Here is a 26,681-nt window from a genome sequence, read left to right on the forward strand (position 1 = left end):
GAGAAAGGTGAAGCAAGTAGCTCAAAAACCACAGAATCCAAAATTTTCACCTGGACAACCTCTCAACTACAATATAAATTTAATTCAAACCTCCATGTTTTTCCTAAATAACTGCAGTCTAGTGCATTGATCTTTTGAACTTCTCTATGACCAGACTCTTAACTTTGAATCCCCAAACGATGCAGTGCAGGTGTTGCTCACTGTACCTGTTCTGGCATAGCTCCATGTTCAATTCCAGTTCTTAGTAATCTGTAGCAGTTACTGAACAGATCCCATTTGGTGAGATCATGAGCACTAGAACGAGAGGTAATAAAGACAGATTAGTTATGCTCCTCAAAACTCCCATCACAGTGAGAGCATAGTCTGACCTGGCAGCTCAGCAAGAAGTTTGGTGTTTTTGCAAAGCCGAGACAATACGACCTGCTGACAAAGCAGCTACACGATTAGTTCACATCATGCTAAAAGCAGAAGTTTGGCTTCCTGCTAACTGAGGAAAAACGTTTTACTACATGGGATTTTTGTAGGGAGGAGACAAAACCCTCTGCGTATCATACATCTTTAAACATTACTTAAGTGTAGTCACAAGCTCCTTCTCAGTGTTGCCTCTAAATCATCTTTCCTCCTTGGTTCTCAACACTGACAGAACTCCAGAAGGTACTTGTCTGGCTTTGCAGCAGAAACTGCACCCAAACTCTAGCAATATATACTGAATGAAAAATGGCTTAGAGCAAAATAAAGTTACATATTTTTCTGCCATATCATTTTGAGAAATATCCATTATCACTAGGTATTAAATATCCTGAAATATGCAAATGAAGACAGCATGAAATACATGTATATGAGACAGTGATGGTAGCTGCCACTCCCTGTTCATTGTTTGACATTTCGGTTGTACCAACTTGATTCGTCAGCAAGAGGAATACAAGTGAGATTAGCAACATATATCCTACAGTCTTACAGACTTCAACTGCTTATGATGTAGCTTTTTAAATACACAATTGAGAAATACAGAATAAATTACAAAACATTAGGTTACCTGAAAGACAAAAATTCTCTCTCACAAAAAAAAAAAAATAGGTTTAACATGTTTTTCTGCAGTGGAATTAAACAGAGATAATTTGAAACTATAATATGTTTATAAAAGAGCAAGCCACCTCAGAATAATCAGAAACTTGGTGATGGAAATACTCACCTGGAAGCAGGGATACTCCGACTGAACTGGCAAGTCTACATTAGATAAAGCACTTGCATCAGGTTCCCTTTTCATCCCAGCACCTTCATCAGCAAGATATGCTCCCTTTTCCCACCCCTTTGTGTCTGCCCTGCTTTGGAGCTGCCTGACTTTGTTTAAATAACTAACTACTCTGTTCAGCCAGAAAGAATAATTCTGTGGTTCTGTAACGGACAGAGGTTGAACTGAAGACTGGGAATGCCCAGATCCTGTTAAAACCCCTAGCACGAAATGCTTCCCAGTCTGGAGTGTGTTAGCCCTGGAAAACCCCGCTGATAAAAGTTTCACAGAAAAGGTAACAATTAATGCCTTTCTGCCAAGAGTACATATGTACTCGAGGGTTGCATCATTAAGGTGCATCTTGACTTCTAATTCAAATCCATGAATAGAAAAATAGGAAAACTTAAAAAAAAAAAAAAAAGGCAGAAAAACCCGAACAACAAACTCCCCCCGCCTTAGATCCTAGATGGTCTTTAGATAGTCTTTGAAGTATGGCAATATGATGTTTCATATCTAAATTACAGGCTGTCAGAGAACTGCCTCTGACTAGTGATGTTAAGCACATAGATGCTGCTGCAGCAAATCACAGGGTTACTTGCAAGGCCGAGTTGTACCTCCTTAATTACAGTGCTGTAATTAAAGCAGTAAAATCTCCTCGGTGTGCAGAGGCAGATATCAAGCATAGGTTATCCTACAGAGAATACGAAAGGAAAAACTCTCATTTCTGTGTTTGCACTGTAGATCCCTGTGTGTCAGGCAGCGATCACAGGGCTGTGCCCCATGGCTGGACAGCTGGCAGCAGCTCAGCTCTTTGCGCTGAGCCTGGCCTAGCAGCTCAGCTCTTTGCGCTGAGCCTGGCCTAGCAGCTCATCCCAGGAAGAGCTTTGCAGCTGAAAAATACTAACTATGTACAAGTTGCATAGGGCTTTTCAGTATAAGCTTCCGTAAAGAAAAGCCTCCATGTTAAATTTAGGTATGTTCTGGTTCACCTTCATCTCTTTTGAAGTACTTGGCAATCCAAACAATGATTATAAAAGTACTTTGGACACAATACAATTCTCCACAGAGGTTCAGATTGACATAGAGGCTCTACGAATGAAAATTCACACAAGACAGCATTTTCTCTTAGTCTCTCCTATGTCAGAAAGTCTTCATGGATTACAATAAACAAGGCCCAACATTTCATCAAGGGTTTGTTTTTATCCCTACAGACAGCACTGTCTGCTGGGGCACCATTCTGTCAGAAAGTAGTCAGATAAAGGCACCAGTTCCGCAGTGTTTCTGGAAGTGTGGAAAGCAGCAGCTTAGAAAACTTCCTTTTAGAAGAGGTGATCTCTCCACCCTCAAAACTGCTGCTCTTTTTAACGGAGCACAAAGTGAGAGAAGCTGTACCTTGGGCTTTGAACTATGTAGATACAGTCCAATTTCTATACTGAGGGTTCATTTATCATCATTTCTTCTTCTTCTAGATATAACAAACCTCTGAGTAACTTAGTCTGAAGGATGTACTTGGTCAGCTACTGGAAAAAAGGGTTAAGCAAAGGGTTTCTATAACCAGAAGAAAAGATCTGCTGGCCTGACCGTGAGTTTACTTATCTTGGAAGTGTCCTGACTGATCAAAACATGACTGATATCTGGAGAGTTAACTACAGCCACTGTCGGCTTACGAAGTCAGCGTGGAGGCAGGAAGGAATCAAATTCCACATCATATTTGAGGACTACTGGACAGTGATACCAACAATTTTGATTTCTAAATGTGAAACCGTTATATATACCAGACAGCATCAAAAGGGCACATGCAGAGTAATGGAGATGATGCTTGAGATTCATGTGTATTGCATTGAATTAACTGCAGTAATTAAATAAGAAATGACAATATGTTGCAGCATACAAACTGCAACAGCACTGATGTGTTATGTGTGAAAGTTCAGCTGAATTGGGCTGGAGTCAGTATAGAAAAATTGCCTCCATGTACTTCAGGACAGAAATAAATGCTGAGAATATCAGTGAGACCTTGCAAAAAAGAGAAACCCAAGTATATACCCCAGGTCTTCTATTCAGAAGACCTGAAGAAAATTTATTATTATTATTTTCTGAAAGCTTGGAAAGAAGCATCATAATGATGAATTTCATTCATAGTGCAATACTGATATCTGTGTTTGATGAAAAAGCATGAATTTAAAAGTGCTGTGAGCCCTTTGTTGCCATGACACTCTCAGAAAGAGGATTAGCTCAGGCTCGGGAAATATAGAAGCTTCAGTATAGAAGCTTTTTGGTCTGGAAGGATTTTCTGATAATCCCCCGCCATGTTTTTTTTCAACTCGCTGGGCTTCTTTTACCTAGAATATGAAGCAGCAGCAACTACCAAGGAAACACAAGCGCAGATAAGGGAGAGTGGAATTTCTCTCACTGGAAGGAAAGAGGAACTTGTTCCTTTTTGAAGCCTCAGCAACTACTTTATCAATGCACTTCTAGAAGATCTGAAAGGTATCGGTTATTAGCCTGCAATTTTAACATCTATTGATTTAATTTCTTTTGGCTCCCAGCTGATGACAGACAATGACAGCATCAGACAACAGCCGTTGTTCTCTGGGATGAGAATGCTGTTGTGAGTTTTGAATTGAGGATCCTAATCTCATAGCTAAAGGTTCAGCAAAAGACCTGGCTTGGATGGTACGATTGTTTCCTTTCACAAAGAAATCACATCAGACGTAACATTCAGTAGAGTAATGAAAAGATTTCATTACTTCTTTATATGCAAGCAGATATTAATTAGAAATTCCCATTGAACTTTAATCATAAATAAGAAATCAGCTGAGAAATTATAAACAGCCGCTCTTCAGCTTTTTAGATTTGATTATTTTCTCTTTCCTGTGTTTGAAGGTGAAGGTGAAGGCAGATGTCCCCGACCCTGATTTACGTGTCTTTTTACAAAGCTTTCTTTAGAGTCTGAATTAACTCTCTTGAGTTTTGGAACCCTAAAAGAAGAAATACATATGGGAGACTCTCAGAAAGCCCTTAAGATGTGTGTTTCCTTCTTGGACGTGAACTACAACTTTCACCGGTCCGCTCAGGAAAGACAGAAGTGGTTCCAGCGTGTTACCAGGGAGACCGAAAACCTAATTTGCACGTGTCAGCCTGCTGAACTACGGAAATTAGTAACGATTTAATGATCTCTGTGAGACTCTTGTTGAATGGAAACAAAGAGTAGATATTGCAGAACCATTTCATACAATGATCCAATGCCAAATTCAGGATAAGTGAAGACTAAGCACAGAAAACAAAGAATTAAATCACTAAAAATAATTGGTGTAACAGAGGTGGCAAAAGCAAGGTCCTCACACATCTTGTGATAAGGAAGAAATGCTTTGTGGCTCCCAGCCACCTGCAGATGAAGCTTTCTTACCTGCTGACCAGGAGCAATTGCTTCCTACAGCTGATAGGAGGGGAAGATTAGGACTTTGTGTTGTGCTCCAAAATTCACTGTTCGAGTGAAATTTTCCAGGTTGATCTGCAAGTTATGAGGGTGCCCGTAGGTCCCACTGAGAGCAGCAGGACCCTGAAAAGCTGCTACCTGGTTCCTCGGGGCTGGTTCACCCCAGGCTTAGTGACGGAGTTTCTGTGCAATCCACCCAGTGAGACTTGGCCAACAATTCAACTAGAAACTATTTCTGGCGTTTCTGCAGGAAAAGCATGCCAGGCTCTCATAATAAACTATTAGTTATTATTGTTACTACTACTTATTTCTGTAATTTGGATGAGAAAGACCTCAAAGGCATGAGAAATTAAGAGAAACAACTCTACTAAGCTGAGGCTCAAAGCAAAGATTTGGCCTGCATCCACTGGTGCTGGAGGTAAGAAGTGTTCCTTGTGCACTGGCTGTCTGTCATGCAGCAGAGCATGACTTTTAGTAAAACACAAGTGTAAAAAGCATTTAGCGCAAGGGATGGTACACCACTTGCAAATCAAAGCTGTAAAAGTAATGGCATTAACTAAGCAAGGACCCAGATTAATCCAAAGTTATACCGACTAATGCCACTAATAATTCATCAACGCTGATACTCACTGAAATGAGAAAATTAACTTAGTAAATTTTTGAGGGAAAAAAAATCACCTACTTGTGAAAAGAGGTTAACCTCTTTAATGTGGAGAGCACATTGTATATGTCATCGTCATCAGCTTCTTCTCCCTGAAAACAAAAGAAAATCCATTAAGAGAGTTCAGCCACCCAGCATAGAACGTTACTGCACGGGGAGGAGCAGATTTCTTTGAGGGTTTAGGTTCACACCAAAACTGACTCCAATTTTTCCAGTGACTTTTACTAGATTCCACAATAATATTCAGCAGTATCACAGTGTTAATACTCAAACCAGGATCCTCCAGCAGGAGAAATCATTCCCAATAATAAAATCTGAGTTCTACTTTATCTTACAAAAAGGCCTGAACTGCAGTTTAACCATCAGCCACTGAATGTGCTACAAGAATAAAGCCAAATGTTTGCCTTGCTCCACACCAGAAACTTGCAGATGTCAACAGCAAGTTTTTTAAAGTGATCAGTGGGAAAATTCCTTTCTTTTCCTGCCCTTCGTTGCTGTTCACTGTGTTACGCACCTCAATGTGTGACAATCACACTATGAGCACAGACTGACATACATTCGTAACTGGATGCAAGGTGTTTGGTGGTTTGTGTTGGGTTTTTTTTTGTTTGTTTGTTTGTTTGTTTGTTTTGTTTCGTTTTTTGTTTTGTTTGGGGGTTTTGTTGTTGTTGTTGTTGTTTTTTAATTTAGATTTTATAAATCTAGAGAAACAACAGTCCAACAATAAATATTGCACAACTCAACCAAAATTTTTCATTTAAATTTAATTTTTTCTTTTTGGCATTTAAAAGTATCATTATCCTAAAATATTATGCAAACTGAACTGCAAATTCTCTTAGTGAAACAAGTGGAAATAAGGTACTTCCAAAACTTCATTTTTCCAGCAACTTTCTGAAATAAGAAACCCACTTACAATATTTCTTCTCCATTTCATTTTGATCATTTTTCTCTATCTAAAAGCCTAACAATTAAGACATCTTCCTGCCTTCAGATGCAATTGTCAATCAATGTTTCTCTCATTATCAAGCTAGTAGGAAGCCATCAAGCAGTGGGATACTTGCTGTGGTACAAGTATGCACATTTTTGAATTTAAAATATCTTCAAAATGATGAAATAAACTTATTAAAATTAATTATTCTGCAAAGTATCACCCAGCAAAGAATATCACAAAGGTCAACATTTTAAATCTTTGCTACAGCTGTTTTCTTTCTTGCTTTCTCCTACTTTTCTCTGGTTTTTCTCCGCATCTTCCTCTACGTCACATGTCTGACCTCCTCACCCCCTTTTCCTTAGTGATCTAAAATTCTTAATTCTTCATTTCTCACAGGACTTTCAGACACAGCTTTTCTCTAAAATCCTCGGTCCTCATCCCTCTCTCATACAGGTGAATATGCAATATGCCTGTATGTGGCATGTTACTTAAAGAGAGGAAAAAGCTTATTTTAATTGAAATGCAATTCTAAAACAGAGACTGTAGCTTAACTTTCTATAAATGTGCATCAAAAATTAAATGTATCTGCCACCGTGCAGAGCATGACTAGAAGAAGCGAAGAAAAAGATCTATGCAGCCCTTAAGTTATGTTTAAAAAGCATGAGAATTACAACAAATTAAGTAGTGCTACACAACATTACACTGATGTAAAGTAAGAAAAAATGAGTAACGTTTTTATTCTAATTTAATGCATTCTGTCTTATGCATTTTGAAGGATGAATTCTTACGAGCAAATCCCACGTAGCTCCAGGTTTCAGACCTGTATCTTTATTTCTTTATTTCCAGAGCTCTTTCAATGTGTCATTATACATATTTTACTAAATCCTCTCTTCCATTCAAGACATAATCCAATCTTGATTCTGCATATCTGCATATCCATTTGGGACTACTGGAATCACCACAAGCATTAATGTAAATGCACCTTTCTCTGCATTTTTCATCAGCTTTCACCCATTCTTCCATTTAATTTCTTATGTGCACTGTTTAAATACTAGACTAAATTTTCAAAAGCAGAATTGTCCTGTGGTCTTTGTTTTTACAGCATCAATGCTTTGCAGGCTGAATGGCTAGTTCAAGGGATTTTCTACATGGAGAAATAGCTCAAGAAAATTATGAAATAGTTGCTGCTGCACTACATCTTCAGATGGATAATTTCATGACTTGGTAAGAATGTTTTTATGCAGTTTATCATAGCATATTTTAGACAGCCTAACTAAATTCATTTTAAGAAAACAAACCTCCTGCAGCAGATCCTCTACCGAATGGTTGAATCGATCCACAAATTCATCAATGAGCTGGCTGTGGGCTATGTCAACTCTGTTCTGGATTGTGTATTCTTCACTACAGAGAATGCTGTAGGTTTTGCTGCAGGCTTCGAGAACATCTGATTCCACGTGCTTTTCCACAACAAACTTAATCTGTTTCAGTAAGGCATCCAGATGCTGTAGATCAGAAAAGAAGTTCAGCTTTCACCTTACACCAACAATGAATCTCAAAGAATCATTCAAAGAATTCAAAATCAAAGTCAGATTAGTAAAATGCCAAATGAAGGCATGGGCTGGTGTGACAGGAATAGTAATCAGATACCTGAGAGCACCCAGACTTGCCCCATGTACTGTACCTTTTCCATCCTGCCTGTGCTATAGATTTCCAGATCAAAATACTGAGGAATTTGCAGGAGATTTGCAACCTTCTCGGCATCAGCGGAATACTAGAACATCATTGAAACATGAGAAAAAAATAGTGAAGTAAAAATAAACATCTACACTACATAACTAAAAAGTTTAAAGACAGTTGTAAATGACAGTGAGAGACTTTTTTTGTTGAAAAATGTACCTTTGATAGCAACATGGGAAGTGCAATAATGAAATGCTCAGTCAATTTATTTCTGTCATCCATCTGAGTTTTTCTTTCTTTTGCTGTCAAGACCTGCAAGTGATCAAAAACACCTAAAGTAAATACAATTTCTGCATATAGCATGCATTAATTTTTTTATAGTTTGTATTACAAACACAAACCCATGCAAGTGTATTTTTAATAAATCAAAAGAGGAGGGAATAAAAAACTCAAACACATTTGGACTTGAAGAGTGATTAAATGGGAGGACCACGTGTCCTAAGAAGCCGTGATTGAAAAGGAAAATATTATATCATCCAGAATGATATTGTCTCAACACATCAACATTTTTTCAGGATTGAAATTCAAATATCACCCAAGTTAGTGGAAGTTTTGCTATTGCTTCCAAGCAAATTGAGCTCTGGCTTTCACACATTAAACAAAGTATTAACATAAGACCTCAGGGCAAACTGAAGTATAATTAAGAAAACCAAAACCAAACTACACTAACAGTGATTTTCATTAGCAGATTCATGGCCTCATCTCTAAACTGGAATGTAATTCTCAGTGAGAACATACATCCAAGTTCACAGAACTCATTTACAAATTTCAGTGACAGATATACTGAAGCTACTAATGCTGTCATAGCAAAACCACCTTGAAACAGGGAATAGAGACAATAATCAAAACAGCATGCTTCATGAAAGCTTAGATCTGGCTTCTTGGCTTCAGAGAAGGAAAGAATACTTTTGAAAACAAATGATGATAATAAAATACTCAAATTAGCTAATGATTTATGTGTAGCAAAGCTGCCAGACTGCACAACAAGGGTTACAAGCTAAAGTCAGAGAAGAAACTATTTCACAAGACGGTGAGTGCATCATTAGAAACCTGCTCCCATTTCAACTCCGAGAATACGCCAGCGAGATCACGAGAACACGACAAACCTCTCCTGACAAGTCAGAGATCCCTGCAGTTACCATCCCACAACTCATGATCTAACTGAAAAGAAGCAAAAGCTACATGTCATACCTACGTCTCTGTGAGGGAGGAGGAACAGCGGGAAACAAAACATGTGCCTGAATAAGCGGTAGCCTATTCTGTCAGCAGGGAACCAAACTCACCATGGAAGTGAAGGGGAATGGGTTGTCACCCCGACTCCTGTCCCCAGCGCTGGTGCCGCACCAGCCATGCCAGCAAAAGCCAACACAAATGCAGCAAGTCAGGCTCCCACCCCCAAACAACCCAGACAGGTTCTGCTGACCAAATACTGCTAATTCAGTGGTGCTATTAATTAATCTGGGTCCCTGGGATGATCTTGAGGCTCTTTTGATCATCCTTCAGAAGGTGAAATTTATTTTATTGAAGTGTTTTCTTCAGCTTTGAAGAAATACAGACATTGAAAATCTAAGACTAAGCAATTTGCTGAAGTGAACTGTAGATCCCTTGAGATAGAAAAAATACCCAGAAAGCTAGTGGTGACATTATTTGGTGCTCCAAACAGAAAATACGACCATGAAATTTTTGTTAAATTTAAAGGTTGCTTTGTCTGCTAGAATAGTGTGCAGCTAGACACAGAACACAGTTAAGTTGTGCTGACAATACAGTCTTGGTAACACAGAGTAATACATGATTGTGTGAATTCGAGTAAGTGCTTTCATAGATTCCCCCCTCACTTCTGAAATGTAACAAATTAGGATTTCTTAGAATATGCTTTATAAATTAAGGTACATAAAGTATGTTTAAATCGATTGTTTCTTGGAGATTTTGCCTGGGATGCTGTTTCTGGACATGAGGCTAACCTGCTTTTGACACATTAAAGTTAAGAAGCTAAGTAACTGCATTTAGATTAGCAATAAAGAATGCTAATTCTGTCTTCAGAGTGCACCTTCATTAAGCCTGTGGCTTTCTTTAATGAACTAGTTAGGATTATTCAGAAGAGAACCTACCAGAAGTATCAAATGTTCACATGGGTTTATTTCATTTTGGTCTAACCCAAATATTCTTATTGGGGACAAGCAAAAATCAGGAAAATACGTTTGGGAAGCTGAGATTCCTTTGGAATGTGGATGTGGAATTTATGGAGAATACAGTGGAAAGCCTGTTGATCACCCTGACCTTGTGATTTATACTGAAATGCTTAGAAGTGCATGCCCAACCTTAGGAATGGAATTTCACTGATCCCCAGTCACTATAACATAAATGAAAGAGGCAGCTAGATTGCAATATAGTCAGAATGTTAAATTCTCAAGTTTTTAGGGCTCTCAGTGGAAGAGGCCAAAGAGGATGGATACGTAAAACCACAGACGCATTCAGGTTGGTCCCAGTCCCACCTCCAGCTAAGGGCTCAGACCAGGGTGCTCAGGGCTTTGTCCAGCCAGGACAAGGACAGAAACTGCACAAATTCTCAGCTGTTCTAGTGCTCAACTACTCTCATGATGAAGATACTGTTGCTTTTTTCTGCAAATTTTATGTCTATCTTAGCAGCGCGTTCCTTTTTATGGAAGACAGTCAGAGGTAATCTTGTTCTGATCCTGAGCTCTACACTTTCAGTTCTAATCTAGACTTAACATTAAGGGCTACAGATGTGGGTACATTATAGGTGTAAGCCAGGGGTATGATAAAAAGAACACCTATAAAACCTTCAAAAAATATTTTCATGCTGTAAATTTATATTACTTGGCAATGCGAAACTCAAAATGAAAAAAAAACCAAAAACCAAACCTGTCCAGAAATCTCTACTCTTTTTCTTCAAAAATGTTCACATGAAACAGGAAATACCAATTAGAAAAACTGAATTCTAAAGTGTTAAAATGTGGAATTGTAGGTAAACATTTTCTGTTACTACGGCAACACAGAGAGGTCTGAGCTACCTATTGCAGCACCACTTACTCTCTTGCCAGTGCCTCTTCCTACGGGAGGATGCGCCTCAGCAGCTTGCCTGATGGTACACACCATCAGCTCGATCAGAGCACTCTCCTGCCGGTCAGACATTGCTGCAGAGGGAAAAGAACAAGTAACATCAGTTCTGATGTGTGTGCAAGACATTTTAAAGATGACAGATCGGTGAATGCAGTTGTAAATCATGGGGAATAGTGAACAACACAGACGACGTCATTTTGTCCCATTTATAAAACCAAGGCTTTCTTGCTTGCTCTATGAATTACCATTTGTATCATCTCAAATTGATATGACAGAACTGAAAGAAGTCCAGAGTCTGGAAAAAGGATGAATGAAGGGGAATGTAACAAAGGTCTACAAAATAAAGAGCATCATGGAAGACAGGGATCGACTGACTGTTCACTGTCACTTCCTTATAAAATATTCTCCCTGTCAAGGAAGTATTATTTCTGGTTTTCAGATAGTACTTCTGGTCACATCTAGAGGATCAAACCCCACTAGACTATGCAGAAACAAAGAACTAAAGTGCCTGATTTCCTAAGGAAATTACCATATAAATACCACAATTGTAGCAAGTGGATACCAAAAGGTCAGATTTTGAAACACTGAGATGATGAAGCAGTAAGAGTACATTGATTTTTCAACCACTTAACCCCTGCAAAGGTCCCTGAAGCAGGAGAATCCTAAAGGATTATAAAGGATCTTGGATGACACACATTACCATTAGGGACTCTTTGCCACTAGCCTCCCTGGCTACCCTGTGCACGCAGATCTATTATTAGCCAAAAGAGATTTGAAACTAACGGCGAAAGAATCCTCTTCTTTTTTTTTTACCTCTTGAGAATTCATTAGGTTTTAACACTGTCTGGAAAAGCTCCATATTTAATTAACACCATCTGCAGTACTTGTTTATTCAAAATTGTATTAGCTATTTAATTTATTGAAATGTTCATGTATGCACTTATTTAAACATTCAGACAAGAAGCCCTAGCCTTTAATATTAGGGAAGCGCAGTACAGCCGACTTCCCCAGATGAAAAATAGAGTGCGGAAATGCTGCTTTTGAAGCAAAGTGCATTAAAAATGGATTAAACTAAAATCTTCTTCAAATTTGCTTTCTAAACAAACCACAACATAAATACCTCTATCATCCCCAGTGAAAACACCTTTTTAAGGAATAATCAACAATATTCTGTGATATCAATATAGAGGTTAAACAAATACCTTCTTCTCCTTGGACTGGTTCCTCCAACAGCAATTCTGTCATACATTCCCAGTCCTTCAGCAGTTCTTGAGAGCTCTCCCACAAACTGTCCACCAAATAGGCTGCATGTTCGTGCAACTAGAAAATCCAAAGCAACCATGAGTACAGTGTTCTGGTACGAACACCAGTTCTTCAGTTTTCACAATCATTTGGCCATGGAGAGTGTCCTGGACACGTACTCTTACATCAGTTGGAAAGAAAATTCCGTTTGCAACTAACTCTGGAAGGTCTTCTTCCAACTGAATGAGACAACTGCACAACAGTGGGGATGCATTTTAATGGAAAATGGAATAAAGACAAATTGAGCTTCTTTTCCATAAAGCAGCTTGTTTGTGAAACAAAAAAAACCACCAAACCACAAACTTTCTCAGTTTTGACCTAGAAGCCGTAAACTTACCTTTCCTCTCTTTCTTACTGCATTATAAAAAGGAGAGATCATGAGACATGAGACTAAGAGCTGTGATGTATTCATTTTGAACAGGCATTTATTTTTCATACACGCTGCTATGTGCCCAGAAAGCAGTAGCAGAAATCCTACTGATTTCAGAGGGTACAGGATTAACGCTAACTTGAACTGCAAAAAAAGTTCTCACGTGAATGAACACAGCTATTGTAAAGTGAGAAAAATAATCCATAGGCTTCTATTGTTTTGTAAGCTGTTCTTCAATCATTACCAAAAAGTAACAAGCACAATATGCAGATCTGATTTGCTTGCCTGATATGAGACTGAATCCTTAACCGGAAAACATTAAGAGTATAGGGAAGGAGGTGTCAGTACATTTACCCCCTGTTCTGATCCTGACAGCTTTGGGCAAAACGTCACGTGTCACAGACCTTACTGAAGTTTGTCACAGCTTTACGTATTTCCTCTTCTGAATGCACCCTGTCAGATGCAGGGCTTACATCTAGTCCTACACAGACGGAAACTCCCAGTTCTCTAACTCTTTATTAAAACTGGAGCCACAATATTCTACTTCGTTTCTAAAAACTCTCGCAAAAACAGCAATAGCAAAAACCAGCCCTGAGAGAGAAGTGATCTTGGGGAGCAGCATCTGCCTTGCATGGGGAGGCCCTTTGCTGATCATGGCTTTGGGAGCAAAGCTGAGTCATTTCTCCTCAGAAGGACAGACAAGCTTAACGCCAGGTGACCCCCAATCACACACACTCACATTTAAGGTATTTTCACCAGAAAGTACAATGATCTATTACAATCTAAGCTTTTTAGAACCTGGAACTAAAAACGTATTCAGATAGGAGAGTGAACGTTCACACAGCTAGTGACATTTCAGCCAGACCTAATTTGGAGGTTTAGAGAGTGTTTCTAAAAAATGTTAACATTAACATTGCACCTAAATGTTTTCCTTCCTTCTCAGCATCTCCGATTGCATTTCTCTTCATTTTCACAGTGAAGTCTCTTGTACAAGGCTTTATAATAATTAAAATACCCAATTGCAACACCTTTCCTTTTACTTTTTACACCAAAATATATTACCCTCTCTTCTGCAGAGAAACATTTCTGTCATTCCTTTCTTTCAGCCTTCCTTTGTCACCTTTTTATTACCAAATCAAATGTATAATTTTTAAACCTTTCCCACTCTATCTTTAGAGCATTCTGTACCTGATAGTTAATCTTCTCAAGTTTTCCTCCACTACCATTCCTCATCTGAATTACTATTAGTATGCGTAGCATAAAACTTCCCATTTTTGCTACCTCTGTAGACATAAACTATGGGCACAATCCCATCCAAAACGTGTTCATCAAACACTTAATGCAGTACTGAGTGCAGTGGGGACATGCAAGAGCAAAATAAACCATGAAGAGGATTTTTAGTTGAATTTGCCTGATGGACAAGGAAATGGGGGGCGGGGCAAAGGGCACAGAGTATTTCTGAAATTATGAAAAAAATAAAACAACAACAAACCAAACCAAACAAAAAAACCCCCACAACAAAACAAAGCAAACAAAAAAAAGCCAGGAGAAAGATAACTTGTTACTGCATGTTCATAAATCACTACTTAAATGCCAGGTTTTATTAAACACGTAAAGGTTAAAAATGAATTTTTTACCTCGCTTTCAAGAAAGAAAAGAACCAACATTCTAATAAGGTTTCCATTTGGACTGTTTCGCCCCCTTCTCTTCGCTAGAGCCTCTTCAGCTTGGGGATCGTGTCTGCTGAACAGTCTGAAAATAAACAAAAGGAGTTGTCATGTTTATCAAAACAAATCTTATTTCTGCAATAATATGATGAGCATTCATTCCTGATACAGTATATTTGTTCATAAAATAAGGTGAAAGTATCTCAGTCTAGTTCTTTCAAGGGAAAGGGGGCATAACCTCTGCCTGTCTGAAGAGATGAATTTATCTTCAGAGTCTTCACGTTTACAAGGCTTGAAGAATTTCGCACAGCAAAAAACTCTACAAAACATATTTATATTGAAAGGCTTTGCACAGTATTATATATTTGCATAATTTGTACAGTTTTGCATTTTTAACTTATCAAGTCTTAAAGTGGTGGTAGCACTTACTCCACTAGTGCCGTAAGAACTAAGGTTGTATCTTCACTGTGGTCACGCTGACCGGGGTATGGTACAAACTTACTTGACATCCCAGCAGCATATAGAATAAAGCAAGCTACGATAACAATCAATTTTTTTTTTCAGGTAAATCATGCATTCTGCATCAAGTTCCCTGATGCATGGCTAGTTCTAAACTACTCTCAAATTTGCTCACTTAAAGAGATCTCAGCTGTGTCTGCATTACAGTCACAGCATTGTTTTACTTTGAGAAGTTTGAAAACTGTTCCTTGCTTTTGCAGTGAACCCGCACTCACAAAGCCCATTAGAAATACAAAACACAGTATTCTGATTTGCTACTGTAATTCACTGAAATGAGAAGGATGAGTTACACACAAACATATTTTAAAGACGTCATCTCTTCCCCCCTGCTTATCTTACCAGATAAGAAATGAGCACATCTGCAGGTGCTAAAATATCTTAGAACATGCACCTCAGCGATCCTCTGTATTATTCGCTTTTCTTTGCTAACTACACAGAGAAAGTCTAATGACTAGATTACAGGTAGAAACTCATACTTAAATGTAAAAAATGAGGTGAGATAAACCCCATCTCGAATGCCTCAAGTAGATTCTAACTTACTGAAGTGGAGCACCAGCTCCTATGCGTTAGCAGAAACCAGGAGAAAATGCGTGTTAGGAATGGGACAATCTCCTCTCAATGCCGTTTACCTTGAGAGACCTTTACAGAACACTGCATCCTATCTCGTTGTAAAGAAAAGTTAAGATAAAGTTTTGTCTTTACGCTAAGTGCACTGAGGTGAAGATATGTCTTCATTTACCTTCGAGGCATTTTTCAGAATTATTTTGTCACGTGCTGATTAACAAAGGAATTTCAGTACATATTTTTAAAAAGAACCTAACCCTTTCCTGTGACTTGTAAAATGTTTTGTAGGAAACTAAATGTAACTGAATTCACAATTTTAAATAAATTTGTTTCAAACTTTGTAAAAATGATGCCTGCCTATCAGGTAGTCCATCAGGGAGGTATAGGCCCTGTATATATTAACACAACAGTAATTCAGCAAGAGCTTCAGGACTTAAATCAACTTTAGAGGTTTATGCAGCCTTTGTATATTTAGTCCTTGAGGAGTTAGGAGAAGTTATCTGAATTATAGAAATAGAAAAATAAAACCTCAGTTTCTTCAAGTCTTTAGGTCTTGAATTTAAACAACACAATAAGTCTGTGCTTTAAATTCAATACCTGATTTGTTAAATTGGGATATTTCACTCTATTGCTGCTTTGATTTTTGATCTCACCTCTCCTAGGAAGCAATCACGAATCTGGTCTGATTCCAGGCCAACTGAAAACTTACTTTTTGTGAAGGAATTCTCCAGCTGCTACTGCAACAGGCCGGTGCGCTGAATACACCAAGTGATAAACATTCTCACAGTCTTCATTTGACAGAGCTTCTTCACTTCCACTGAAAGAGTCAGAAAGTAACACCCGAACTAAAAAAATTGTTTAATTTCAATCTCCTCACCTCCCATAACTTACTTTTGACAGCTGCAAGTTTGATTTCCTTCATACAAAATCCTAAATGGCTGAACAGTGACTTCAAGGATCTTTCGTTCAATTTCCAAATACAGAGATATTTAAGGGGCCTGTAAGTTTGTCTGATTTCCTTATCCCAGTTGTATCAATATAGACATAAAAGAACATTATGAAAAAAATGCCATCACTACTTACAAATCTTGCCCTGCTTAATTATTTAGAGCATCACACTAACTACAATGCACGTATTGCAAGATGCCAATCACTCATTATCAAACATTATTAATCTAAACCCATAGAATGTTACATAAGGAAAATATAATTGCTTGCTTAAACTTATCTACTTCTATAGCAATGTCTGTTTGTAAAGTATTCAAATCTGGGGCTGGGAAAACCTGCTTCAGCCTCCTGGCTTACTCCATTCTCAAGCATTAGGTGTTTTCACACAACAGCCCACGTGCTCTTGTATGCTGCAGGGCAGCAGGTGCCCCGGCTGGCCTGTAAGTAGGAAGGAATATTCCCAGTTCCAGCAGCTAAAAGGACCAGGCCAGGTGGATAAACCTGCCTCAGGAATGGGAGAAGGCACAGAAATGCTCTGCATACGGGCAGTAGAAAACTCAAGCAAATCGCGGCACAAAGCGGGGCCACAGAATTAGCACTGTGCATCCACCGATCACGTCAACACGTAATCACGTTCAGACTGAATCATGGTGTGCATTTAGAATTACAACAACACTGATACAATAAATTGTCCAACACTTTTACCATTGTTATTGTACTGACTAGATTCAGACTTGATTTGCAACATCGAGGAACTGAATGTGATCATACCCTACTGTGCTGAATAAAAGATGATTAAAAGACTGGGTTTTGTAATTATTTATTGAAAAGAACAAGCCACATTTTACCCTTTTCTTGGGTAAATGACATAGCTGGGGCTTCTGCAGTTTCTGAGCTCAAGGTAGATTTTTCTTTGAGTTTTCTGAAACTCAAAAAAACTTCCATTTTTGAGCAGTATTCCTGAAAAATGCTGTGACCATGGAACAATTATATTCCATCAATGCTATCAAAATATCACCACTGTTGCACACAGGAATATTACTTCCCTCCTTGTTTAGTCAGCATACATCGGAAACATTTATGTATCAGGACTCTACATGTAATAATTTGCCTTCGTACTACAAATAATTTTTAATTGTCCATTTCCCATCACGATTGCTCATGACACATTTTTGGAGTTCCTACCTGCCAGAATATTGCCCTGTGCTGTTCAACATGACCCATATTCTTCTAGGGCTAAATGTATCTAGCTACGTTTTCATCATGCAAGCAAGGAGAAAACAGGGAAAAAAAGGTGCACTAGATAATTTTGGACCTAAAATCTTACTGTGTTCCCAAATGTCACTAATAATGTAGGGAATAGATGTGTTCTACATCTCATTTGTGATCATGTTTGTTACATTTGCTTTAAAAATATAACAGTAGAAACAAGATTTCCTTTCTTCCTAATATTACAAGTCTAATATCTGTAAAGCAGAGTGACACATAAAGATGAAGTCCGGACTTTTTTACTAAGAGGAAAAGCTAGTCTAATCCTTCACCCAAAGCCTGCATGTCCAAAAATGTTCTTTCAAGTAGAGCCACTGGGTATAAAGCATGATGCAGAAATTCTATGCATCTGTTCGTGAAACAGATTTTCTTTAAGACAGGTTTTAATGAATGTATAATAAAAGCTTAGCAGCACTCCTCCAGCAGGACACTCGTGAGGCTGCTGTGGACAGGCTGGGGGCCTGGAAGATAAAAGGTATAAATGCCCTTTCACATTTCTCCACAACAACAGAGGCACTAATAGTCTCAATACATGACACATTTTTATACTTTACCTACTGTATTTCCATGAGATGGAATAACTTACTTTAGCTTCATGACCATATTATTACATATTCAGTTCAACTTCATACTAAATGTAACTAACAGATTCACTTCATTACACAAGCAAAGAAATCAAGTCAAATATTACTGGCTTAGGTAACTTTCAAAGGGAATACATTGGTTTTGAAAAGTACTCACTGAAGTATTAGCGTGACTAATCGAATGGCTTCCACAGCGACATCATATTCCTTATCAAGTGTCATTGATACAATGCGATCCTGAAAAGGAGTTTTATTACAATGACAAAACAGAAACACACAAACAGCTATCAGATGAAGAATCCTATAACTACAAAATAAATACTCTCGGGGAGAAAGATCTTCCAGCTAAACACTTGAAAGCTGTTTAATATTCAACCATTTAATGTACATCTGAGGAAGCTGTGTGCTATACACACAATGGAACAATAGGCAAGCATGTAGAAATGGCAAGGGCTTAACAAACAGTCCTTATCCTCGTGAGTTTTTCAGGAAAAAAAGCAAGCAGACTTTGGGGTCGAAGTAGTATTCTGGACTGGTCTTATTTAACAGTTCTTTCCTGAAAAGGAATGTACTTGGGTTGGATGACAGCTGAAAAATTGCCCCCCTTCATTCCCCTGAAAACAAATCATCTGAGAGCAATGAATGCTGCATACATGCATGCTTGGAAATACTGTGAAAAAACCCAAATACACACCAACACCTGAATATATGCATCCGTGTATTGCCTATAAAGTTGTGGCCTTTACACTTGGCTACATCTTAAGGTGTGAAGCTGATCTCAAGAATTACACTACAGAACTTCTGCAGGCAAGTGGGAAATTCTGTGGCTTTGCTTTGTATTTTCCTAAACTCTTTCTCGTGGAGACAAGCACAGCAATTTCCAATCTAATGCAATGATTTTATAACTTCTAAGTACCCTGTAGTTATGAGAAGCCTCCTAAGGGTTTCTTCCTCCTTAGTTTCAGTTTGCTTACTGGCAACTAAAAATAGATGTGATTAGTGTATGTTGTCCTCCCCGATCTGGGAGGAATTGCTATCCATCCATAAAAATGCAATATGTCTTGATGTTCTTTGCTTGACTGATCAAGTTAATGAAAAGAAATTGGGCCATCTGAAAATAAAACTTGATTTCTCTGGCTTGACCTGCTTCAGGAAGGACTAGGAACTATATGACATTTTGGGATGTGAAAAAATAGAAGTCAGGGGATGGAAAAGAAACAAGGGAAGTGTTAGGAAACAACAGTGAAAGTCACCAAGAACAGATTAGAACAAAATAAAGGTGTTCACCTCTTTTCTCTACTATTCCAGGCATTAAAAGGTTGAAGGTGAATATCAAGCAACTGATGTTATTTCAACATTGAAATTTAGGGCCAGTATGTAAAGAATGCATTGTGGCTGTCCCAAGTGCTACCTCTCAACAAAACCAGGTCTGTAGAGACACTTCGTGTCACTATGGCTGAATGCACCTCTATCCATCACCTGGGATGTTCCTGGGAAATTGCGTGCATTTAACTTTTACATCTGGGCAGTTTTGGAGACTGTTGAGAAGTCCATGAAGAGACTCAAACAGTGAGATAAGTTTCCAAACAAGAAATTCCGTGTATGGACATGACAAAAAAATTTGTTGTCAATTTTTCCTAAGGTCCTGGACAAGGAACAACAACTAACGTTAAAACAACAACATCAAGAGAAAGAACAGCCAGAGATACTGACCTGAAAAGTATCAGTGGAATTTCATATATTCCCTCAAAGTGTATCTTAAACTCCAAGAAGCCACAGGGAGGGAACTGCACACAAAGGAGTAAGCACACAACTATAAAACTCCTTCTGCATCTCTGAAAAAAGCCTGGGAGGGATCTTCTCTCTTGCCTACAGAGCAAGAGCTGCTCTCTGAATTTGGAGTCCTTTTTGACTTTGAAACCGACGGATGCAATAAGGTTTTCTTATCCAAAAAGACTGTTCTCTCAATTTTTTCCAGAAACATCAGGCTTAAAATAAAATGTGGATGCACTATTTCTTATTTTCTACCAGCAGGTCTGTGTGAGGGCCCTGCCAGGCAGGCACCAAGACCCTTGAAAATGAGACCTGAACACCTAATGTCTCTGGAAGGTGGAACTTCTGTGGTTACAAACCGCAGCTGCTCCATCTGCTTCGACAGAAATTTCCTGTACCACTGTAGAGCAGCAGAACAGGACACGTGTCTGTCGTTAAAACTTTAAGTATTAATTTTCACTCTCTGTGAAGATCAGTTTGCAGTGCTGTATTAGGCTGTGAACAAGGCTGCCTGCAGAGCACATCTACCTCTCGGGCTGTGGAGACAGCACTGGCCTGCCAGGGGTCAGGGACGAGGGACAGGAACGAAACGGCTGCATCTAAACCTGCTGGTGTCTTGACTTGGGCACTGACTGCAAAAGAGCTAATTCACATCTTTTCCATATGGCTTCAGTTAATGTTTGTGTCAGGACTTCTTCACGGAAAACAAAAGCCTCCTCTTTGATGGACAATTTTTTTCTGATGGGCAAAGCTTATTTTCTAGCATAGCTACTCCTAGAAACACAGATAAATGCTGAAAAGAACACACGTCTTTCCTTTGGAGAAGTGACATTATCAGATCCTTGTCACGGCTATCTGGGAGGTAGTGAAACATTAACACTCCAGTAAAAGTCCTTCTGGATCAAATTAATTTATAATTTAAACAGCCAGAAGATCTCTAGAGAGATTTCCCTTGACAGTCTGAATGGATTGAGCTGAACCAGACCAGCTGAACTGTGCAGGTCGATTACAGTCTGATGAGGAAATACAAATAAGCAGCCATGGAACTGAGAACGGCATCTAGGTCAATTATTTTTCAGAGGGTGGTGGTAGAGTTTGTGGTGGATACATTTAAGTAATGTATCACACATTCAAAAGGCATTAATCTGAAACTCTGCTCCATCCTGGTGCCAAAGGCCACATCCCTGTCAGCACAGCTGTAAATCCCAGCGCAGGCACTTGGGCAATGCTAGTTTTTTGTTCTCTTGATGCGGTTTGAAACTGGTAAATTGCCCTGTTAAATGTATCTGCTCTCTAGACTCACAGAGACTTGGAACTCACCTTTTTACTTCATAATGATACAGATGTCTGTAGTGAAAACAGCTTTAATGGAACAGAAGAAAAGATGAGGATTCCTAACAGGGTTCCCTTTCCTCTGAACCTTTTTGACTGGAATTAAAATTTCTTGTGCCATTCTAAGACAAGAAGCGATGCGGGCTAACCTGAATCCTTCTAACAAAGAAAACTGTCTATACTGTTAAAAAAGCCAAGAGGAAGAATTTGGAAGTTTCACGCTACTGTAGTTTTTTGAAGAGGAACTATTTCTCCAAGTGCCTCCAATTGTCCTGAGTTTTGTAGGTAGATGGGACAGGTTCAGACTCAAAGCAGCATCTTCTCTTACACACTGAAGGAGGCTAAGAGAGAAGCATCCAGCACACTCGATGACCTAAAAGGTCTTTTCCAACCAAAATGATTCTATGATTCTACATCTTCTAGTAAAGAGAAACAGATAGAGAGACCATGAGAGTTTTAGTGGCCTATCTCAAAATAAATTGAATCACAGAAGGAGCAAATATAAACAAATCTGTACGTCTGCACAGATGGAACAAGAAAAGCAGCAGATTTGGAGGGTTTATTTTTCCGGAACGTGAAGTGGTATTTCTGGTTGCCCTGAGATGATAAGCAAACCAGACCTATGGAGGCATTACAGAAGTAGTCTGAGGTCTGAACCTGTTTGCCAGGAACTCTTCTATCAGAGGAAAGTTTGTCTTTAGTGCAATAGTCCCAGAAACTGACCTTATAAAATTAGAAGAAAATAGACTCTAAAGTGATTTCACAAAACGATCTAGTTTCATCTCCTACTTTACAGTCAACTTTACTTAGTTCATTCCTGACAGATATTTATTTAATCTGCCCTTAAAAATGTCGAATGAAAGAGATTAATAAAGAGCCTGTTCTATTATATAATTTTGGACAAAAAGCCCTAATATCTAGACTTCATTGCAGTTTAAGCATCTTTTTTCTCCATCTCAAGTGAATGTGGTAAAAGGCTGATAACCATTATGTTTTGATTAATTCTTTACCTACAGGGAAGATATGACGAGTTTTCTATATTTCGTGCTTTCCTAGACCAAACTGGAGTAGTCAATAGTAACTGCAATGACAGACAAAATCAGTGAAGCAGTATAAAATCTACTGTGAGAAGTTAAGTCTCATTACAGTAGTTATTTATGAGTATTTAAATCTCCACTTCTTTTCTAAACAGAATTTTTCATCAGCATTATAATAATGATTTAAACAAAAATGAATCAGCCACCTCCACTTCTTTTTAAATTAATTTTTTATCAGTATTACAATAATGATTTAAATGAAAATAAGTTAAAATAGTTTTTCCTTGGGGTTAGCCTTTACCACAGTTCTGTGTTCTCCAGAACAGAAAAGCGATGGTACAAGGTGCCACCAGACGTGGTGACAGTGCCCAAAAGCTTTCCTCGCAGAGCATCCAAGCAGGCGCAATGACAGTATTGCTACACTCGTCTCTCCAGATACTCCACTTGTAAAATAAAGCAGCCACACTACAAAGTGAATTAGCAGCCACATTCTCATCAAGATATTAAGCAAAAAGTCGATTTGTTTGTGCTAGTAAAAAACCCCATGAAATATTCCTCCAGTAGTTATCTCCGAAACAGGACAATCATGCTCAGGGGTCTGTCCAAAAGCACAATGTAAGCTCCTGTTCTGCAGGAAGGTATTTCATTGTGTATGTTATAGTGGTACAGATCCAAGTACCTCTTCCTCAAGTACATATTCAGATAAAACACTCTCTTACAAACAATCTTTTGTTACAGGCTATTACTTTCAGTTGTATTTTGGATTGTGTGAAAAACCCAGTGCACGTATTTAAAATTCGATAAATCTAAAATTAAATAAGTACAAGCAGATTGAATAATGACAATATATAAACTATCAATAACACAAACAGAGAAATAATCATATTGGCCAAGCCTGACGAATCTTTCAAGATAAACACTGTAAAATGATTTTGGCTTAATCTCAGCATTTAGTAACACAGTTTTACTACGACAGTTACAAGCCTTGTTGCAAACAAATGAGTTTATCTTTGCATTTAATATACATGACTCAAAGACCGCAACAGGATGAGACAGATGATACTTTTATTTTCTTTACTCCTTCCAAAAACTGTATTTCCTCTTACCTTGAATCTATTAGTGAACAGCTCCAGTTTTGGAAATAACTCTCTGTTGGTATACAGACTCTGAAGAGCTTTCAAACACTTCAACCTCACTTCACCTTGCTAAATAAAACACACTAAGATTAGCTGATAGAACACCCTAATCAAATGCACATGAATATTAAATAATATCACATTGTAATTTGTTTAATGTACAGTTTAAAATTTTATGCAAATGAGTTACCAAAGGCAATTTGCAATTCAGCTAAAACCCAAAAACCACATGCAGCTGCCTACAAACAATGTTACATTTTCTCCCTATTTGCATATATACATAATTCAATGTACCATCAGCTAAATGTCTGTTAGCGTTTCCCACAAAAAGACAGTGCCTATGGATCAAGGTTTGTCGCCTATAGGATGGTGGATGATGAAGAGAAGGGCTGGATCGCTGGGCACAGGCATAGTGTCAGCAAACCATGGATTCTTGTTGAAAAATACTTGTAGACAGCAAAAAGGTTATAAGCACAAATCTGCTCGGACATAAACTGTAGAGTTCACTGCACTGTAAACTTACTTCTATAAAAGCGAGTATACTGCCAAGTCTAAGGCCTTAAGCAGCTCAAGAACTAATGCACATAATTTAACTTTATAAATAAAAGTCCATATCCAAAGGGCTTCATTTCAGAGCCTGTCTATTCTGTAATCAAATCTGTATTAAAGAAACTGCTGAAGCTACAAACTGAAAGAACATTGAGAGACTGACATAAAAACAGAAGCTAAAAATCCTTAATTTTTAGTTTCTTCCTTCCTTCCCACCTATTTCAAAAATTTAAATAGAAAATATAAGAAGGGGAGGACAGAACCTGCAAGGAGGATTTTCAGGAGAACTTTGAGTTGAAGAATGATTGTTCCTGAGAAATCGTCTCTTTATATCTGAGGAGTCTCTGAGCACTCATGCTCTCTTCTAGGGACCTTCTTGATTCCCATTGCAGAGAAAGTCAATAAGAAAGAAGTTATGTTTAAAGGATCTATCATAAGATCTTCCAAGGTACAGAGAAGAACTTTCTTGAACAAAAATTTCATATAGATGTGATCAACTGCTAAGAAAGCACAGAGAAATGCTGCTTGTTGTTCTTTTAACGGTACATGTGTTGCAGTACCAGACATGGTGTTTCCTCTGCTGAGTGGCATTCGGAAAGGCCAGAATCCCTGGAGCCATCTCTAATCATTAGAAGAGGATTGAAGCCTCTCATGGCCTTGGCTTGTTGAGCCACAGAGGACTAGTATCAGTTTGGGCACATGATGAACACTCCAGAGCAACAGTGAGGCAGCAAGTTTAGTTACAACTCTGCTGAAGACTGTCCCACTTGTGAGCAGATGGGTTGTTATTCAGCCAGTGCCGTAGTCCCAAAATGCAAAACTCCTGAATTGGCTAGGTACAAAAAAACCCCATCAGTGCCAACAGCAACGACACTTGAGACCTGTGCAGATAAGGTTTGGAGTCCCTGTGAACCAGGCTGCTGTCCTCCTGCCACTCACCAGATCTGAGGCAGAAGACAAGCGACTGCAGGAGCGGGAGAGGAAGGTTGTGTCACCCTGGTCCCTCTAGCTGAGAGCAGAGGTCCAGCAGTCCCTGGAAACAGCTGCCTTTCTTAGCAGATAAATGACAGGAGGAAGACTTTCTCTGACAGCAAAAAGATCTGGTTTTTACACTGTTGGTCAAGGATGCAATTCATCTCTTTGGAGACAGAGGAGCCCCTGCACATCAGCCTGCTAATCCTGTTAAGGTTTTAAAATAGAGTCAGGGGAGATTAGTGACAGGAACCCCCAGGGAAGCATAAACAGCCACGACCTGGAGAAGAACCTAAGCAAGGCAGAAGCAAAGGTGTACATGGATACACTGCTCTCAAGTCCAGAACGGAGGAATAGAGATGTCCCACAGACCATCAACATGCCAGACATGAGATGTTACTGGAGTAAATATGAGAATCATGGAAGTAACATGAGGTTTTAACACCCCAAACACTTTTGGGGGAAAGAAACACAGCACACATCTCCTGTCTAGCAAGGAAGTAAGTGGGTGTGAATGCTAAAATTAGGGTCATTCCTAAGAACTTAGGCCAGGGTCAAAGCTGCAAACACAGTGATGCAAAGCTACAACAGGAAGAGACTTACTTAGCTAAGAGATTAGCTTATTTCACAAATGAATTAACCAGGAGGTCAAGTACAAGAGGAATACAAAATCCAGAAGGAAGATAAAATAAGAGGCCTGGGCACAGTATGGAATGGACACAAGAGCTAAAGAAGAAAATTTCCTGTAAATAGCTGTGTAGCACAACAAAGAAAAGTTGCTTTGAAGGGAGAGGAAAAAAGTAATTGTCACTTTTTCTGTACACAGTGGGTAGGAAAGGAAATAATAAATTAAAATTACAACACCGACTATTCAGCTTAAGTGAGGAAGAATTTTTCAGTGCCAAACGTAGTTAAGCACTCAAACTGCTACAAAAAGCTGTGAAAAACCCAATACCAGAGGGTTTTCGTAGAAAAAACGATCATCTGTGAGAAACACTGCAGATATACAGTGAACTCTGCCTTAAGCAGGAAAGGAATAAGCAAAAATATTTCCCAGACTAGATTTTAGCCAATTTTTCTGCAATTCTGAGCTGAAGCTCATGGTGAGTATGAGTCAACCTAAGGCAGCACAGATTTGTGACCTTTAATTCTGTTAAAGAAAATGAGCATCACTTTCCAGCCATTTTCGCGTAGTCACATCTATGCTTTATAGACAGAACATATCTGAAAGGAAAACCTTGCTGTTTTCTAAGTAAATAATGGACCAAATGTTTGCATTATCTGCACCCTAACAACTAAGACCTTCCATTCTCTGGAGTTTCATCTTCCAGAAAAATATATTTACTTGGGAGTTTTGTCCAAATTTTAATTGTGAAACTTAATTATTGCAGAAACCTGAATTCACCCACACTGTCATCAGTTCTAAGGGTGCCTCTTTCTCCAGTTTAATGATTCCTGTAATTCCCCTTTTTCTCAAAGCATTTTTAGATAATTAGTTATATATTTTTATTATTTTTGTTATATAAAATTCTTTTTCATTAATATGAGAAATGCTTCACACTAATACTTGATTGTTAATTAC

At 38.5% G+C, this 26,681-nt stretch overlaps 1 protein-coding gene across 2 annotated transcripts in view; it reads right to left on the reverse strand.

Annotated features, from left to right (window-relative positions):
- The window catches only part of STAG1 (STAG1 cohesin complex component), a 185,539-nt gene that overhangs the window by 34,809 nt on the left and 124,049 nt on the right, over positions 1-26,681 (reverse strand). For both annotated transcript variants that reach the window (XM_065639667.1, XM_065639668.1), the window contains exons 11-21: positions 23,549-23,647; positions 18,458-18,537; positions 16,209-16,316; positions 14,387-14,501; positions 12,280-12,397; positions 11,048-11,151; positions 8,156-8,248; positions 7,941-8,030; positions 7,558-7,761; positions 5,350-5,420; positions 207-294 (exon numbers count right to left, since the gene is read on the reverse strand). In XM_065639667.1, the coding sequence (XP_065495739.1) occupies positions 207-294; positions 5,350-5,420; positions 7,558-7,761; positions 7,941-8,030; positions 8,156-8,248; positions 11,048-11,151; positions 12,280-12,397; positions 14,387-14,501; positions 16,209-16,316; positions 18,458-18,537; positions 23,549-23,647 (1,170 nt within the window). The remainder of the gene's footprint in view (positions 1-206; positions 295-5,349; positions 5,421-7,557; positions 7,762-7,940; positions 8,031-8,155; positions 8,249-11,047; positions 11,152-12,279; positions 12,398-14,386; positions 14,502-16,208; positions 16,317-18,457; positions 18,538-23,548; positions 23,648-26,681) is intronic.

Source organism: Caloenas nicobarica, chromosome 8, assembly GCF_036013445.1.
Source record: "Caloenas nicobarica isolate bCalNic1 chromosome 8, bCalNic1.hap1, whole genome shotgun sequence".
NCBI classification, from domain to species: Eukaryota; Metazoa; Chordata; class Aves; order Columbiformes; family Columbidae; genus Caloenas; species Caloenas nicobarica.